The 17,283-nt window shown below is 39.8% G+C and overlaps 1 protein-coding gene across 3 annotated transcripts in view; it reads right to left on the reverse strand.

Moving 5' to 3' along the window:
- hecw1b (HECT, C2 and WW domain containing E3 ubiquitin protein ligase 1b) overlaps window positions 1-17,283 on the reverse strand; it is a 135,905-nt gene that overhangs the window by 34,105 nt on the left and 84,517 nt on the right. For all 3 annotated transcript variants that reach the window (XM_080440629.1, XM_080440630.1, XM_080440628.1), the window contains exons 23-24: window positions 2,344-2,478; window positions 1,472-1,571 (exon numbers count right to left, since the gene is read on the reverse strand). In XM_080440629.1, the coding sequence (XP_080296755.1) occupies window positions 1,472-1,571; window positions 2,344-2,478 (235 nt within the window). The remainder of the gene's footprint in view (window positions 1-1,471; window positions 1,572-2,343; window positions 2,479-17,283) is intronic.

The following is a 17,283-nucleotide window of genomic DNA, read 5'->3' on the forward strand; positions in this document are numbered from 1 at the left end:
TACTAGTTACTTTGTAGATTTCGATTATTATCACAAAACAATACAGTAACCACTTAAGCCCTATATTGGCCATTTGAAAATAGCAGATCTACAAGCGCAACGCATTGTGAGTTATAGATCTTTTCCACCACTGGAGGCTGGTGTGTTGTTACTGTTGTTTTTATAGTAGTTTAATTAATTATTAATAAAAATCGCACGCATGTGACCCGCACCGCATCGTGCATGGATTATTACATTTAAACACAATAAAGACAGTATGGATTATTACATTTGACGTGTTGACATTTCAGTGTGGAGTCAGGACAGGATAATTTTAATTGGCTAATAGTAGGTCCCTTATGGCAGATGGACAACTTGTGCCTCACGGACACATATCTCATAGCCTGGAGGGACGAGGGGATGGGGGGAGTCCTGTGCTGGCCCTTTTCTCTTTTTACTAATTATTCACAACAAAGGTTTAAGAGTAAACTTAGTGCGGGTGTTGGTTACCTGGTGCATTGTCTTGCTGGTGTTATGTGAGTTTTTGCGAACGCAGCGGAAGGAGGCGCGCCGAAGGCGCGCCTCCGCGCAAGTGGAGCTTACTATGAAACCGTGCTTGGCTTGTGTGTGTGTCTGCGATTCTGTGTGTCTGTGTGCACTGCCTATGTGCAGCTGTGTGCAGCCAAGTAAATGTCCAATATAGACGTACCATACATCAAATGAAAGGTCTTTGAAAACTGAACACACCTGTCAAGGTTGCGTTTAAGCCCACCCTTTCCCCCGGAAGCCACGCCCCGGAGAAGGCTCCTAAAAACTCCCCATTGAAACCCCATGTTAAATGAAAAGTGCCCGAATCGCTCCGAAACCTTTTCTACCCCCCCTAAGTCGGGGTCTACGAACAAATACTTCGGCCTCGGATTTTGGCTCCGCCCCCCGGAAGTGGGTGAAACAGGCACTTCAAACACTTTGTTGAATTGTTCAAAAACATTCAAAAAAAATTTGGGGTGAATTTTCTTTTTCTAAGATGCTCCTTTTAACGCAGAATTTTTTGGTATTTTTTTAAAAAAAAACGCCTTAGTTTTCGAGCTGCGTTCGCTTACCGCGTTCGCGCGTCTTACTTGTGGTTACCTTGATGGTTTTATGTGAGTTTTGGTTACCTTGTGGTACATTATCTTGCTGGTGTTATGTGAGTTTTAGTTACCTTGTGGAACGTTGTCTTTCTGGTGTTATGTGAGTTTTGGTTACCTTGTGGAACGTTGTCTTGCTGGTGTTATGTGAGTTTTGGTTACCTTGTGGAAAGTTGTCTTGCTGGTGGTATGTGAGTTTTTGTTACCGTGTGGAAGAGTTTTGGTTACCTTGTGGAGCGTTGTCTTGCTGGTGTTACAGTATGTGAGTTTTGGATACCTTGTGGAACGTTGTCTTGCTGGTGTTATGTGAGTTTTGGATACCTTGTGGAACGTTGTCTTGCTGGTGTTAAGTGAGTTTTGGTTACCTTGTGGAACGTTGTCTTGCTGGTGTTGGTTACGTATGGCTGTTACTAAGCTGTTGCTTGGTCGAGACATCATGCCTCTAGAACGCGACACTTCCGATGCCTGGGAGGAGTTACACACACACACACTCACGCAAGCACGCACGCACGCACGCACACACACACACACAGACAGACAGACAGACAGACAGTGTTATAGATGAGAAATAACCCAGGTGTGTGTGTGTGTGTGTGTGTGTGTGTCAAAGAGAGAGAGAGTGTGTGTGTGTGTGTGTGTGTGTGTGTGTATGTGTATGTGTATACACAGACATACACGTGTGTGTGTGTGTGTGTGTGTGTGTGTGTGCGTGTGCGTGCGTGCGTGTGTGCTTGTGTGCTTACTAAACTTCTGACCTCCCAAATGATTAATGATTTCTAGTATGGTATTGTACTGTATGTCTTTATTCTTTCTAATTCACCTTGATTAATTGAATTAATAGGACCACAATGGAAACGAAACTTTTTGTGTTATCCTTTTAGCATCATTGTATAATCGTACCACTGTACTATTTGCAAACTGTTAATAAAGTATTCAATCAATCAATCAATCATTCAAAAACCAAACGTCCCCACAAGTGTAGTACAATTTGAAAACAGACATTGTGAGGACCATTTCCTGGTCCTCACAAAATAAATTGTTGTGAGAGAGAGAGAGAGAGAGAGAGAGAGAGAGAGAGAGAGAGAGAGAGAGAGAGAGAGAGAGAGAGAGAGAGAGAGAGAGAGAGAGAGAGAGAGAGAGAGAGAGAGAGAGAGAGAGAGAGAGAGAGAGAGAGAGAGAGAGAGAGAGAGAGAGAGAGAGAGAGAGAGAGAGAGAGAGAGAGAGAGAACGTGCGTACCTCTCCAGCGCTGTAACTGCGTAGTCTAAGCAGGTGTTGTTTATGTGTGAGGTGGCTTGGCAGTTGGCCATTCTGCAGGGGGATTCGGGGGTCGATGAAGGTGGTGGCTCTGCTGTTGTGATCCACAAAGAAATTCTACAAAGAAATGTACAGTACATACAATACATGCGCTGTGAGCTTGTATATCTGCTATTTTTGAATTAAGCAATATTACACGAGAGGGTGTGCTTTACCGTCATTATTGGCACGCCAGTGATGCGGTCAGGAACGAGGCGAAGCCGAGTTCTGCGAGCATCACTGAAGTGCCAATAATGTAAGGTAAAGCACACCCTCGAGTGTAATATTGCGATTATACAACAGTTACCAACAAAACACATCCAAATGTATTCATATTGTGGGGCAATTCATAATAAAAATGTTTCGCTATTATCCGTTTCCCTGTAAAGAGAAGAGTTTATTTGACAGAGACATTAAATAGTCCCTGTAGCAGCGCTCTGAGGCACCGTCTCATCAACACAGCTGAGCTATCAATGCTTGCGCAGTGGAATGAATTCCAGTAGGCTATATGCTCCGTCGTACGACCGTGTCACGTGGCCAAAATAACTGATCTACAAGCTGACAACGCGTCGCGATGGCGACGCGTTGTGAACTCGTAGATCGGCTATTTTTGCGTGCGATACCTGGCGACGCGTTGTGAACTTATAGATCGGCTATTTTCGCCGTGCTGTTTGTTTTCCTACCGTGGGACAGCGTGACGTCACAGCACAGCTGTGCCATATATGGTCTAATCAGGTGCGGTCTGCAGTGCGGAGTGATTTATTAATGTGATTAGGCCCGTGCTATCATGCTGGTTTGAAGCACGGCTAGATAGCTATTTCAACCAATCAGATTGCTTGGTCGGAACTACCTGTTGTATAATAGCCAACATATATCAACACCGTTTTTTTTATTAAAATGTCTCAATACCAATTTTTATTAAAAAGTATCAATACCACAATGTAAAAATGCTTTGTTATTCTGCTGTTGTGGTCCACAAAGAAGTTATACAAGCAGCACAAATAACTGATTTTACTTTCACATTTGTTACTTAAATAAAAGTACAAATACCACAATGTAGAAGTCCCATATTAAAAATCTACTGTAAAAGTACAAACATACAAAAAATCATAATATACTTAAAGTATCATTTAAAGTTCCATTTGTACACTTAGAGTTGTGGGGGTCCTTGAAAATTTGAAAGTTTGAGAAATACTGTATAAGGCGTGTCAAAAAATCCTGAAGGGGGCGTCAATAAGTGTCATTTGGTAGCAGCGGCCATCTTTGAGGGGATGTAAACAACTTGTAAACAGTGACTGACGGTGTGTTTTCTTTTTTACTCACAATGACGAGGAATTGCTCAGTTCTTAAGTGCCAAAGCAACGATGATAAAAGGTCGCATCATGTAGCAGATAAAGGAGTACAATTTTTCAGTTTTCCAGCATGGAAGCGACATCACAGACCTCAAATGGACGAGTTAACCAAGAGACGTAGGATGGCTTGGATCGCAGCTGTACGACGCAAAGACTTGACTTTCAACAACCTATCGAAGTTCAGCCGTGTTTGTTCACGACATTTTCTCAAAAGGTAAAGTATTACCAAAGACATGAAACTGCTATTTTGTCTCTGCTAACTAAAAGTAACTAGGTAATGCAACTAGACTAGTGTAGCCTAGCCCTGGTCCACAGTGTTAGTGAGTTCTCTCTAACGCTCTGCCAGGCGTGCTGCTCTGCTCATAGACTCGCAGCACCCCACCTTTTCTGTCCACTGCCCACCCTGGAGAAAAGACTTTCAACAACACAAAACTGCCTTCGTTTCGGTGAATAGTGAAATAGTTGTTTATTTTTCACTAAAATTGGTGACCTCGCACGGCAGTGGAATTGTCGGTCTATGAGCACTGGGCAGAGCAGAGCGCCTGGCAGAGCGTTACTCAGAGAACTCACTAACGCTCTGTCTGGACCAGGGCTCAGTGTAGTCCAGCTGTGTTGCTCCACATGAACTTAGTTCAACTTACACAACAATCTATGCAGAGCTATGACTCATAGTTCGTTAAGTTGCATAACTAAGTTACATAACTAATTAGCAATGTTTTATTAGCAACATTTTGCAAGAAATTAAGGTTAAAGAGGATAATACCAAAGAGAAATGGGAAAATAAAAATAATATTCAAAAATAATTATCAATAACAATTTTGGAAGATTATTGGAAAGAATTTGCTTGGAAATTTATTAATTAATATGAGGATTTTTTTAACACCCAAAATGTTATCAAAATATTGACCAGCAGGCAGTGCTGAATGCTGGAGAAAATGTGCAGAACTGGAAGCAAATCATACACACATTTTCTATTTATGTCCAAAATTTAAAAGGTTTTGGGAGATAGTGAAAATAAATATAATAAATAAATTTTCCTTAAGAAAACCCATACACCCAATCAATATTGTATTAGAATTTAACATTAGAATTACACAGGGAGGGAGATAAATATCTGTATACAATGCTACGTATCGCTGCCTTAAAACAAATCACACGTAAATGGTTGGATGTAAACCCACCATCTATTAATAACAGTTGAAAATATTAAAGAGATGGAAAGAATAACTTACAAAATGAGAAAGTGTGAAGATGAATTTGAAAGAAACTGGAGTAAATGGGACTCAGAAATACATGAAGTGTATAAGTAGATTTGGGAGTACTGCAGGAAAGCTATCACTACCTAATGTTGTTGTTTTTCTCAAAGGTTAATTATTACCTAAAACATGAAACTGCTATTTTGTCTCTGCTAACTAAAAGTAACTAGATAATGCAAGTAGACTGGGTAGCCCATCTGTGTTGCTCCACAGGAACCACATAACTAATTAGCTGTTGTTTTTTCTCTCCAGGCAAACCAGCCATGGAAATGTTAGAGTGCGATCCTGACTGGGCACCTTTGTCGTGTATCAGTATTCAAGACTGATGAATATGAAGTTAATATGCTATTAATATACTATGAACACAAATTGTCAACAAAGTTCCCTGTCAGAGTGTGGGGGAGTACAGCTGTCTGCAACAGAGGTAATTGGGTTAAAACTCTGGGATCCTGTCTATTGTCTTAGGTGCTAACCTAAAAGACCACACCCAGCCGAGTTCTTTGTTCCCAAAAAGGCATTGTAATTATGCGATCTATTCACACATGTTGCCATCTCTCTCTCTCTCTCTCTACAGCCAGCCAGTAAAGAAATAGACTTAAACTGAATTATTGTAAATTATAACTAGCTCACAGTAAAAGCTTATTCTATAGTAAGTACACAAGTGTGAACAAATGTGGTTGGGGAGAAGCCAGTTAGTTGCATGTAGACTTTTCTTCTTGAATCTAAGGAAAACGCCAAGTCCCCTTTTAAATCATCTCTTTCTGTCTAAATCATTCATACAAAGTTGAATACAAATATGTGTGGTCTTATTTTGAAGGTAATAAGGTGTTAAACAAAGATTGCATAATATGAGCTTGTGTAAAGGTACAGTTTTATAGATAAGGGTTAAAGTAAATTGTCACATGTTTAAACCAAGTGAGATGCTAATTCCTTGTGCCGATTGAGAAGGCCTGCCCAAGAAGGTCTATTGTTCTATAAAATCTGTGTTGTGAGTGGTCAGAAGGAGGAATATCTGGTTGCTTATAACATGGTGCTATTGGGAAAAACAGGACTCTCTGTGTTTTTGGGCTACACACAGATGTCGCGTCCAACAGGATAAAATGGATCTATGGACTATGCACTGTACGTCGAATTGACTTGTATGTATGGGATGCTGAGAACTCTGACAATAAAATGGAATTGTTGGAAATGACTACCTCGGACTTTAAAGGATTGTGATTTATTACCGCCCAGAGAAACATGTCTGCTTCCGTCTTCCAAAATGGGCTCAGTTTACCACACAAATTATTGGCGAGACAGCTAGGCCCTTTGCTGCTGGAACACGGGACATTTCTACAAAGTTTTCGTTGAAGGTATGTGTGAATTGTACTTCTAATGTTAAACTTTGTCCGTGTTTATGGCGGTTGGAAAAAAAAAAAAACCTTATGAGCCATTTTGGCTCCGGCGGAAATGGATGGTGTCTCTGAGTGGTTTTAAGTTGCGTGCTTGAAGGCCGCTTGGAGCCTGTGGAGTGTATGTTTTCATGCACGCATTGGTGAGACACTGACACAGGGAGCGTAGAAGTGTGTGTTTCACCGTTTCCGTGTGCCACAAAAAAGTGTTCGATCTCTTCACGGGGGTTCAAGCCGTGTCTGGGTTAAACTGCATTTCGGATAGTATAAATGGACTTTTGATTTGTCGTGGTACATTAAAGCGTATAATTTCTTTCTAGGGGTTCAAGCTAGACATTAATTACACGTAGGATCTGATCAGAAAGTGTAAAAAACACATCTGGTTTAAGAGGGCTCTTGTGATAAAATAGAGCCTTGTAAGTCTAGACTCTCACTATTGGTGTTTAATTTTGCTAGTTATAATATACGTGAGCGCACCGGATATTTCCACATGGTTATGAAAGGAAGTGAAGGTATGAAAGTGCTGGATAGGGTGTTCTGAGTTGTTTTATATTTTAAGCTTGTTTTATCGGGGAATAACTTCCAGTATTGCCGTTATCGTCAGACGAGCGTCATGTGATCCATGGCTACGCAGTGATTTAAGCCGACACGTTTCTAAATACCGATATTTTAAGCTTATTTTGTGAAACAGTTTGCAACATTGTATCCCAGCGTTTAAGGTTGACAGAGAGGCCTGTGGAAACTATTCGGTTCGGTAAGAATGTCTATAAGTATGTAATGTAAGGGCAGCCCACTGATGGCACTTAAAGTTGGTTCCTGGTACTCATTGTGCGTGTTTGCATATGTTGTTTGTTTCCAAGCGTCGCGGTGGCTTTTTGCTTGTAGCGTTTGTGACCTGTTTGTTAATGGGTCTCGGGTAGGGCTACGGCTCTCTCTCTCTCTTTTTCTCTCTCTCTTTCTCACTTTCTCTCTCTTTCTCTCTCTCTCTTTTTCTCTCTCTATCTATTGTTAAGTGACTGTGGACTTGAGCTGCTGGTGCACGCAGCAGTTTGAGTCCATTTCCAATTTTTCTACGTGAATGGATTTTGTTGAGTTGAAACAAGGACATTCGGTATACGATACATGTTTTTTACGGGACTTTGTATTGCTTGTTCGTTAGTTTTTTCTCAAAACATTGTTAATAGGTATAATGTTTTGAAGAGGGGAGTGGAGTATGATAAGCTTTTAAAAACTTTGTTTGGACTTAGGGTTCCGTTTGTATTATTGTAAGAGATGGACAGAACTATATGGTTGAAATTTGAGGCTTTAGAGATGTTGGTTGAGAGGAGTGATTCTTTTATCTTGGCCTATTGTGTCGAGTGGAAATTTGTGTAAATATGAAGCTGGATTTGATTTTTGGAAACCTACGAAGGCGAATGGAACGGTTATGTTTTGGTTAGGAGCCAGTTTAGAATGTGGCTGTTTATAGGATTAAAGAAGCGTCTTGCTTCTTGACTTTGTGAACAGGTGAAGAAAGGAGGTTTAAATTTAGAGCAGCGTAGGCCTGCTGTTTCGTGTTGTTGTTTATTCTAGAGGGGAAGGTATTTTTTGCATAGCTCATTCTTTGTTCTTCAGTGTGAGAGCTTTCACTCGAGCTTGAAGCGCAATTTGTAGTTTTTTGGTCCGGAAATGTAGTTTTTCTACGCGTCTTGACTTCCGCGTTTCTACGTCATATCCGGAGAGACGCAGTTTGGAGTTTTAACTTTTAAAAACTTAAAAGCTACTTTCTTATGTATATTACATTCGTAATATCTCCTTATCTCAACGCTTGTACGAGATTCCTTTTGTTTTGATGGAATAAGATCTTTGAAGGGAGTAAAGTATTAATTTTTTATTTTTACATCTAGAATAATTGTACGTTATACCCTGTAGTTGTACAAGGACACACGTTCTCTTGTGTGTGGGAAAGGCTTCTTTTTACTGTGTTTAAGCACAAGATGGCGTTTAGTTTTTCACACTGTTTTGTTTATGAAGCTTTTCTAGCTTTCTTTCTTTAATAGGAACACTTGTCTTTTTAAGAAACTACGGATCAGGTTTCTGTTGTTTTGAAGGTTCTCTGTAATGGTGTTATTTGTCTGTTTTGACACGTGAGTGTGGAGCAGTGCCTTAATTTTCGTTGAGATGTTTTACTGTTGTTTTTCTTTAAATAGTCGTTAAGCGGTCGGGTGGGAACGTGGTGTTTGTTTCATGTGAACTATATGGTAGGAGTGCTTATTGAATGATTGTTTCTCGGTTCTTGAAGGTGGAGTGAGGTTGGGATGATGGGTGTATTGTTTATTGTGAGGAATGAATTGAATTGGCGAAAGTAGCTGTTGATGTTCAAATTAGGGTAGTTAAGGTGTTGTGTCTAAGTATGTTTAATGGTTTGTTATTGGCCTGTTCTGCGTGCTTTATCCACGCCCGTATTCCTTAATGGTCTGGTCATTAACCTGTGTGCTATGGAGAACATTGTCTTTATGTTAAAATATGGTCTTTTTAGTGCACACACAGTAACCTTGGGGTACGCGACCCCAGGGTCCCTCATTCTGGCTGGTTCCAGAGGAAAGGATTCTGTTGTGTGTCTTTGGAGTCACTATGGCATTCTGTAGTAATATGTTTAAACTTAGTCATGGTTACTTTGTAGGTTGGGCTAAGGTGTTTTACATCTGTGTGGTTCAATTCACAGATGTATTGCATTTTGGCTCACTGGGCTGTGGGAAGAAGTGATTATGCGTCGAATTTAAAACGAATTGTTTGATTGTAACTAAATAGTGAATGCTAGGATAAATTTGATAAAAACGAGTGCCTGCTTAAATACCCACAATGAGATATTTTTCCCATAATATCTGAAAGGTGTTTAAGAGTGGTGCTATAAGTGGCTTTAAAACCCTACTAGAGGTATAAATTAAAATTGTTTATTATGCGTGATTATTTGATGGGGCACAACCATTCGAGACTATTCCTGTCCTTTTAAACTGATGGACATTGCCAACTGGTAGATGAGAGGAATTATCACACCGTTTAGTAACCTATTTAGATCGATATGTTAAAGGAAAGTAGAGATTTCTTAAATAGATTAAACCCGAATTTGAATAACAATTTATGAACAGTTAACCAGTCTATGTTACTCTTTTTAATGACACGAATGTGTAGGATTTGAAGTTGCAAACGTGTAATTATACTCGATTTTTGTGATGTACCACTGGTGGCTAAGAATAGGTTGAAATACGTTTTTGGTTTCAGTATTGTGAAAGAGAAATTAGGAGTTCACCCTACTGGAAGCACGGACCGTCACGTGATCATTACGTGATGACGTGTTGCCTGTGGGAGTGATCTATTTGACGGCATGATAGTGTATTTTACCTCTGAGGGGGCTGAGCTGACATTGTCAGATTGGCTCCCCCTGGTGGTCAAAGTATGAAGCCTGTCCATTAATGACAGTTGATTAGGTCTTTTTGACATTATTTTCATGATGACAGAGTTGCTTCCTTTTAACAGTTCTTAGTTTTAACGAGGTTACCTTAGTAGTATTTTTTAGGTCTAGTGTGTTAAGAATGCTTGAATTAACATTGTTTGTCTGTTGTGTTAACGATTAATCCTTTATTTCATAGATGGCCTATACAAGTGAGGCTTCATAATTGTCAGTATGGCTTGAGTGTCTTGTACCAGCTTAATAAGGCCAGCTCCTGTCTGGAAGAAGTAATGTATCGACCAGACTTTTAAAATTATTAGACGCTCAGAATGTTTGATTTGTATTTGATTCAGTTTTAGAAGTAACTAGAGGGGCTTAGTGTAGTCCCAGAGTGTCTTAATTCTAGAAAAAGGACCTTTTATTATTGATTTTAACCGTTCATAGATAAGATCGAAAGTTTCTAAAACAGAGTATTTTTAAATTGAGCTTCAAAAATTCCTATCCTTGGCGATATAGCCTAATACCTTTTGTTTACATTTGCTACAGCTTCTAAACAGAAATCACGATAATACATGTATTACAGCATGTACATAGAGTGTACATGTGTTGACCAAATTCACACCCATTTTTTATATTGTATTGACAATGCTTAAAAGTTTATATGTAATACTGGTTGTAGAATATTGTGTGTTGTGTAGAATGACAAATTTTTCATACAATATTACATTAGTATTAGTTTCCTTTTGAACAAACTGCTCTGAAGTAACCAACATAATGGTATCCATCGTTTGTGTTTTATTTTCAAGGAAGGGAAGTACAGTGTAAAACATACTTTCAGTAGTCAGAATAGTATGAGTAGAATTTAACATTTTTGTGAAAACAGCTGTATGCCTAGAAAATGAAATAGAATGACAAATGTTTGTGACTGAAACGATTTGAACAAATACTAATTAATGTGGCCTGAGGGGAACATATTTGATCCAAAATAATTGGGAAAAGAAGGAAAGCGGTCGTATTATTTTTCAAAAAGGGGAACGAGGTAACCAAAAAGCTCACAAAAAATAATAATCCCACACTAAAACTGACAACCGTATGGTGGTCCAGTGATGTCTTGCAAGAATTCCATGTGTCCCAACAAGTTTGATCCAGTAATACAGGAGACCGCAGTCACAGCAGAAGGAAGGTGCGACCGTTTCGATGACGGTATGCTGATACAAGCCTGCTGTATGTGGCACACCAAAGGTTTTGTCAAACTCCAATTGACGGACACAAGCAGGACAACAGGTTTTGCCAACACACAGGTGCAGCTCGACGGACGTGGTTGATCATCAGGATTGTTTCATGCATAGAAGTCACATCATCTTGCATAATCCTGTCCACGGCCTCTCAACAAACCTTCGGCTCGACGTCTCATATCATGGTGTCCCTGAGGGGGCCCAGCGATTTCGCGAAGGAACCGGTGATCCATTGTAATGGTTCACCGGAGAGGGGAGGAGTCCAGTGGGCATGAGGTAAGCCTGAAGATATCGATTGCAAGAATTCAAAGTTATTACAGAAAAAGACATTTGAAGGACACTTGAAATGTACAGAGACATTACTTTAGGTGTTGGTGAATATTGGAAATACTGGAAAATACCAGAAGAAGCATCACCGTACAAGGAAAGAAAAACAGTAGTCATATTTTGAACTTGACACAAGGACTTGACACAGCACAGATTATAGTTTGGTGTGGGAGTTTTAAAAAAAAAAGAGCTAAATAATTTGCTTCCATGCCTATTTTGAAACTTGATAACAAAACTCTTTCCCTAAAACTAATGTTAGATTTAGCAAAATATGCTTTCAAGAGTCTACTAAATTGTAACAAAATTATAGAGTATGCAGGTTGCAGATATTGTCAGTTTATTTTGGAAAAATGCTCATTTAAAGAAAATATAGTTCTGTGGTTGTCCTTTAGACTTCACAGTTTTGGAATATTCTCATAATTATCAAATCATGGCAAAACACATTTTGGAACATATTTAAAAAACGAAAACAAATAGTAAGTTAACCAGGACTCTAAGAGAATCACAGTAAATTAAGAGATTTGTCCTTAAATAAATTACAAACTTTGGAAATAATTGTCAGAAAATTTGGAGCAAAATAAGATGCAGTAAAAGATTTAAAATAGGAGATTTATTATTAGGGAAATACAAGAGTCATATATGGAAAAAGGAGAAAGCTGTGGTAAATGAATAAACGAAATGGAACGATTGATTGACAAAGTACAACAGGAATTAGAAGAGTAAAATAGGGATAAGGTGGCAAAGATCACTTTAATATTGGAATTTAGTTAGTACAATGTATGAAGGAGCGAATGGACCAGCAGGAGAATGTACTGTCTGAAAGAATCGGATAGCAGTCAAAAATGTGATGATAGGTTCTCTAATTTTAACAGCATGACTTAAACTGTGCGTCTATGAGTGACTAATCCCTGAATGTATGAGTATTAAAGCAGTTAGGCATCTGTTTAGCTTCTGTGGAGCAGGTATAGGTGGACTTTTGTTTTTGTACTAGGAGAAATAAAGCAGGTGCTGAGATTGGAGCCATCCATCTGGACCAGGATAACAATGCAGAAGGGAATAGCTGACCCGGAACAAACAGAGGTCGCCTGGACTTCTACCTCCAGGGAACCACAGCTACCCTATCTTCACATCTCTCCACCTACCAGTGACCATCACAGACCATGGTCGAGAGGGGAGCCGTGGGGATACAGCCTGCATGAGATTCAACCGGCCACACCGGAGGAGAGAGTTCCAGACCTGACAGCCGTTTCATCTCCGCGTCATAGATCCAGCAGGAAGTGCCGACCACCAGCTATCTGTCAACTCATCATCACCGGCCCTACAAAAACACCTTGCCAAGGCCAGGGTGCAACACCTCTGTCGTCACAGATCTACAATAGTTTCTGACAAACCAGCAGCGGTTGGAAGTTCCAGGTACCTATAGGAGTTACCCGGGACACATCAAGTTGCATCTGCAAATTGAAAGACATGACACTTTCTTTCGATCATATGAAAAGAGGGGCACCCGTACGGATCAGGTATGGATAAGAGAATCCTGATTGTCAATATCAAGTCAAGTACTGAAATAGCTGTGATTCGGTTCAGAAGCAACACCCTTAGGATGACAATTCTTGTGTGATTCCCAAATTCGGACAGAAAGGATATGGGCGGGTTTTTTGGGCTATGGTGGTGTGCAAATCTGCAGATTGCATATTCCATCATGTCCAGAGAATTCGTACTTATGCCTCATGTCAAATTGTGCAAAATGGACGGTCAAAAGAATGAATTGCGTTCGTTAGAATAGAAAAAATAAGAGCAGAGCTGTGTCTCTGTATTTGCGCGTTGTCAATGTAACTGCCAACTTGTAATAATGATGTTTGTATTAACTTGACTTTTTCTTAGGTTTTGTGAAAAGAAGTCCAGCTGAGAGTACAGCGATATTAGTTCTGTGTGTTTGATGTACAATGTTTGTTGATGAGTCACTTTTATAATTCAACAGTCTTGAGGGGTTACGGATTGACCATTTTAATAGAATAAGTTGTCTTTTGGTTAAAACAGATTCTAGTTGATACCTACACAAGTGACATCAGTCTTGAATATCCTTTTGTGGAGATGTATTAATATATCTCCATGAGGGGAATATGTCGTGTATCAGTATTCAAGACTGATGAATATGAAGTTAATATGCTATTAATATACTATGAACACAAATTGTCAACAAAGTTCCCTGTCAGAGTGTGGGGGAGTACAGCTGTCTGCAACAGAGGTAATTTGGTTAAAACTCTGGGATCCTGTCTATTGTCTTAGGTGCTAACCTAAAAGACCACACCCAGCCGAGTTCTTTGTTCCCAAAAAGGCATTGTAATTATGCGATCTATTCACACATGTTGCCATCTCTCTCTCTCTCTCTCTCTACAGCCAGCCAGTAAAGAAATAGACTTAAACTGAATTATTGTAAATTATAACTAGCTCACAGTAAAAGCTTATTCTATAGTAAGTACACAAGTGTGAACAAATGTGGTTGGGGAGAAGCCAGTTAGTTGCATGTAGACTTTTCTTCTTGAATCTAAGGAAAACGCCAAGTCCCCTTTTAAATCATCTCTTTCTGTCTAAATCATTCATACAAAGTTGAATACAAATATGTGTGGTCTTATTTTGAAGGTAATAAGGTGTTAAACAAAGATTGCATAATATGAGCTTGTGTAAAGGTACAGTTTTATAGATAAGGGTTAAAGTAAATTGTCACATGTTTAAACCAAGTGAGATGCTAATTCCTTGTGCCGATTGAGAAGGCCTGCCCAAGAAGGTCTATTGTTCTATAAAATCTGTGTTGTGAGTGGTCAGAAGGAGGAATATCTGGTTGCTTATAACATGGTGCTATTGGGAAAAACAGGACTCTCTGTGTTTTTGGGCTACACACAGATGTCGCGTCCAACAGGATAAAATGGATCTATGGACTATGCACTGTACGTCGAATTGACTTGTATGTATGGGATGCTGAGAACTCTGACAATAAAATGGAATTGTTGGAAATGACTACCTCGGACTTTAAAGGATTGTGATTTATTACCGCCCAGAGAAACATGTCTGCTTCCGTCTTCCAAAATGGGCTCAGTTTACCACACCTTCATTACACCTGAGGCACACACAAGTGAAGGCATCATCGGTTGACCTTAGCCGGCATGACCGGAGGAACAAGAGACAGCAAGTTGCTGCACTGAGCAACACTGGCCCTGCAGCAGCACCAGATGTGGAGTTGGATGATGAAGCACAGCTAACAGATGAAGCTGCACAGGTGGATGCTGCTCCCCTACCCAGTGTTGTGGCCCCGCTGTGTGCTGAAATTAACCGATTGTTGGAGGAGAACAGGACACTGACAGAAAAGGTCTCTAAACATCAGATGGATTACCGGTTCTTGGAAAACAATGATAAGAAGGTGAATTACTACACTGGGCTTTCAAGCTATGTGATGTTGTCAGCTGTGCTGACACACGTGCTTCCCTTGCTACCACAGACAGGCCGAAAACTGTCTCCTTTTCAAATGCTCATTCTAACTGATACGCCTCAGGCTGAATCTCCCAAGACAGCACCTTGCACACATCTTCTGCATAAGCAAATCAACTGTGTCCACCGTATTCTTAACCACCATATCTGCAATGTATACAAAGCTCGGCAGTTTTGTGAACTGGCCGGAGAGGGATGCGTTGGCCTTCACCATGCCTCATCAGTTTGTGGAGGCGTTTGGCAAGAAGGTAGCGGTTATTATTGACTGCTTTGAGATTTGGATAGGGTTGCCAACTTTCAGAAATGGAAATACGGGACACATGCGCGCGCCATTTTTTTTGCGGTTTTACGCGGATTTGGGAGTTTTCTTTATACTTTATTTCGGTTTTAGGGTTAGGGTTGTTAGGGTTATTTAATTATTTTGGGGGAGCCAGCCCCCCAAACTCCTGAAATGCATAGAAATCTATGAAATTTATATTAATTATATTGAATTATTATATATTAATTATATTATTTATGTATTTATTAACTGTTAATCCATTATGAAGAATTCCGTTTTCCAGATGAGCATAACAACATAAGAGTTATTCTTTAAATGGGCACACTATTTAATTATATTGATTAATATATATAAGAGTTATTCTTTAAATGGGCACACTATTTAATTATATTGATTAATATATATAAGAGTTATTCTTTAAATGGGCACACTATTTAATTATATTGATTAATATATATAAGAGTTATTCTTTAAATGGGCACGCTATTTAATTATATTGATTAATATATATTAAATAAATGTTTATTTATTAGACTTTAAAAACTCAACATTAATAAATAATCAACCATATTAGTCTACTGAAATAGCCTAGACTATGCCCACATCAGCAGCCAATATGTAGGCTGCCAGGGCAGGTAAATAGAAATACTGACATCTTGCTAAAAAACACAACCAGATAAATAAGATGTAATATCCCATACCGAATCGATCTCAGGAGATGTTTTAGTCATGAAGAACTGTGACCAGTCCACCGTGCGCGCTGAACCATGTTGTCACAGGCAGCGCAGGGCAGAACGTATCCTAGCAACGTGAAAGCGCTAACTCTCATTGGTCGTGTTATGAGTAATGAGCCAATGAGCTGCTGAGCGCACTCCCAGACAATGGCTTCATAGCCAGCGTTGCCAAGTCTGCTTATTTTCCGCAACTTCCCTGGAAAAAAATTTGGCTTGTTTTTGGCTTGTTTTTGTAGGTCGGCCTGGCTCATTTCTCTCACTATACTTGGCAACACTGATTGACACCCGCAAGCTCTCACTCACACAGAGAAGAGACAGGACGGCTGCTCCGTCTCGTTTGTGTGTGAGTGAGAAATACTCTCTCTCATATAAAAATCGCGCCGTCATTCCACGACCCCAAAATACGGAACATAATGCGTCCCGTAACAGTTCAATACGGAACACGTCTTTTAGTTTCCAAATAAGGAACGATTCCGTATTTTACGGGACGGTTGGCAACCCTAGATTTGGATAGAGAGGCCATCCAACCATAAAGCTAAAGCAGAGACATTTTCCAACTACAAACACTCTAACACCATGAAGTACCTCATTGGCATTACACCAAACAGATCTATCTCTTTCATTTCCAAAGGGTGGGGAGGGCGCGCCACTGACAAGAAAGTGACTGAGAACTGTGGCATTATTGATAAACTGCTGCCTGGCGATGAGTGGTGTTAGCGGATCGTGGATTCGACATCACAGACAGTGTAGGTTTTGTGTGTGCAGAAGTCAAAACACCTGCATTCAGGGGACAACGCAGTCAGCTGAGGGCAAGAGATGTGGAGCAAACACGACACATAGCTCACCTCAGGTTCCACGTGGAGAGGGTGATAGGGGTTGTACGCAACAAGTACACTATGCTAAGTGACACCATACCAGTGCACATGGTGCTCCCACTTGAGAAACAGCAGATAACATTACTTGATGTGATTGTACATGTGTGCTGTGCTTTAACCAACCTCTGCCCAGGTGTTGTTGTGAAACTACCTTAGACTGTCTACATTAGACACACAAAAAGTGTTTTTGTAATCAGCATTGGTGGAAAGTACCTAAGTACATTTACTGTACAATTTTTAGGTATTTCTTACTTTACTGGAGTATTTTCATTACTTTTACTTATTTTCCACTACATCTAAGAGGAAAATAGTGTAGCCTACTTTTACTCCACTAGAATTATTTGAAAACTTTAGTTACTATGTTGATTTTGATTATTACTACAAAACATACATTAACCACTTCGGCCATTTGAAAATAGCCGATCTACTGTACAAGCTCACAATGTGTCGCATCGTGACCTTGTAGATCTGGATTTGTATACATTTGAAAAGTTGAGAAATGGGACATTCTGCATAATGG

The sequence above is a fragment of the Gymnoscopelus braueri genome, assembly GCF_963280865.1.
Source record: "Gymnoscopelus braueri genome assembly, chromosome: 10".
In the NCBI taxonomy this organism is placed as follows: Eukaryota; Metazoa; Chordata; class Actinopteri; order Myctophiformes; family Myctophidae; genus Gymnoscopelus; species Gymnoscopelus braueri.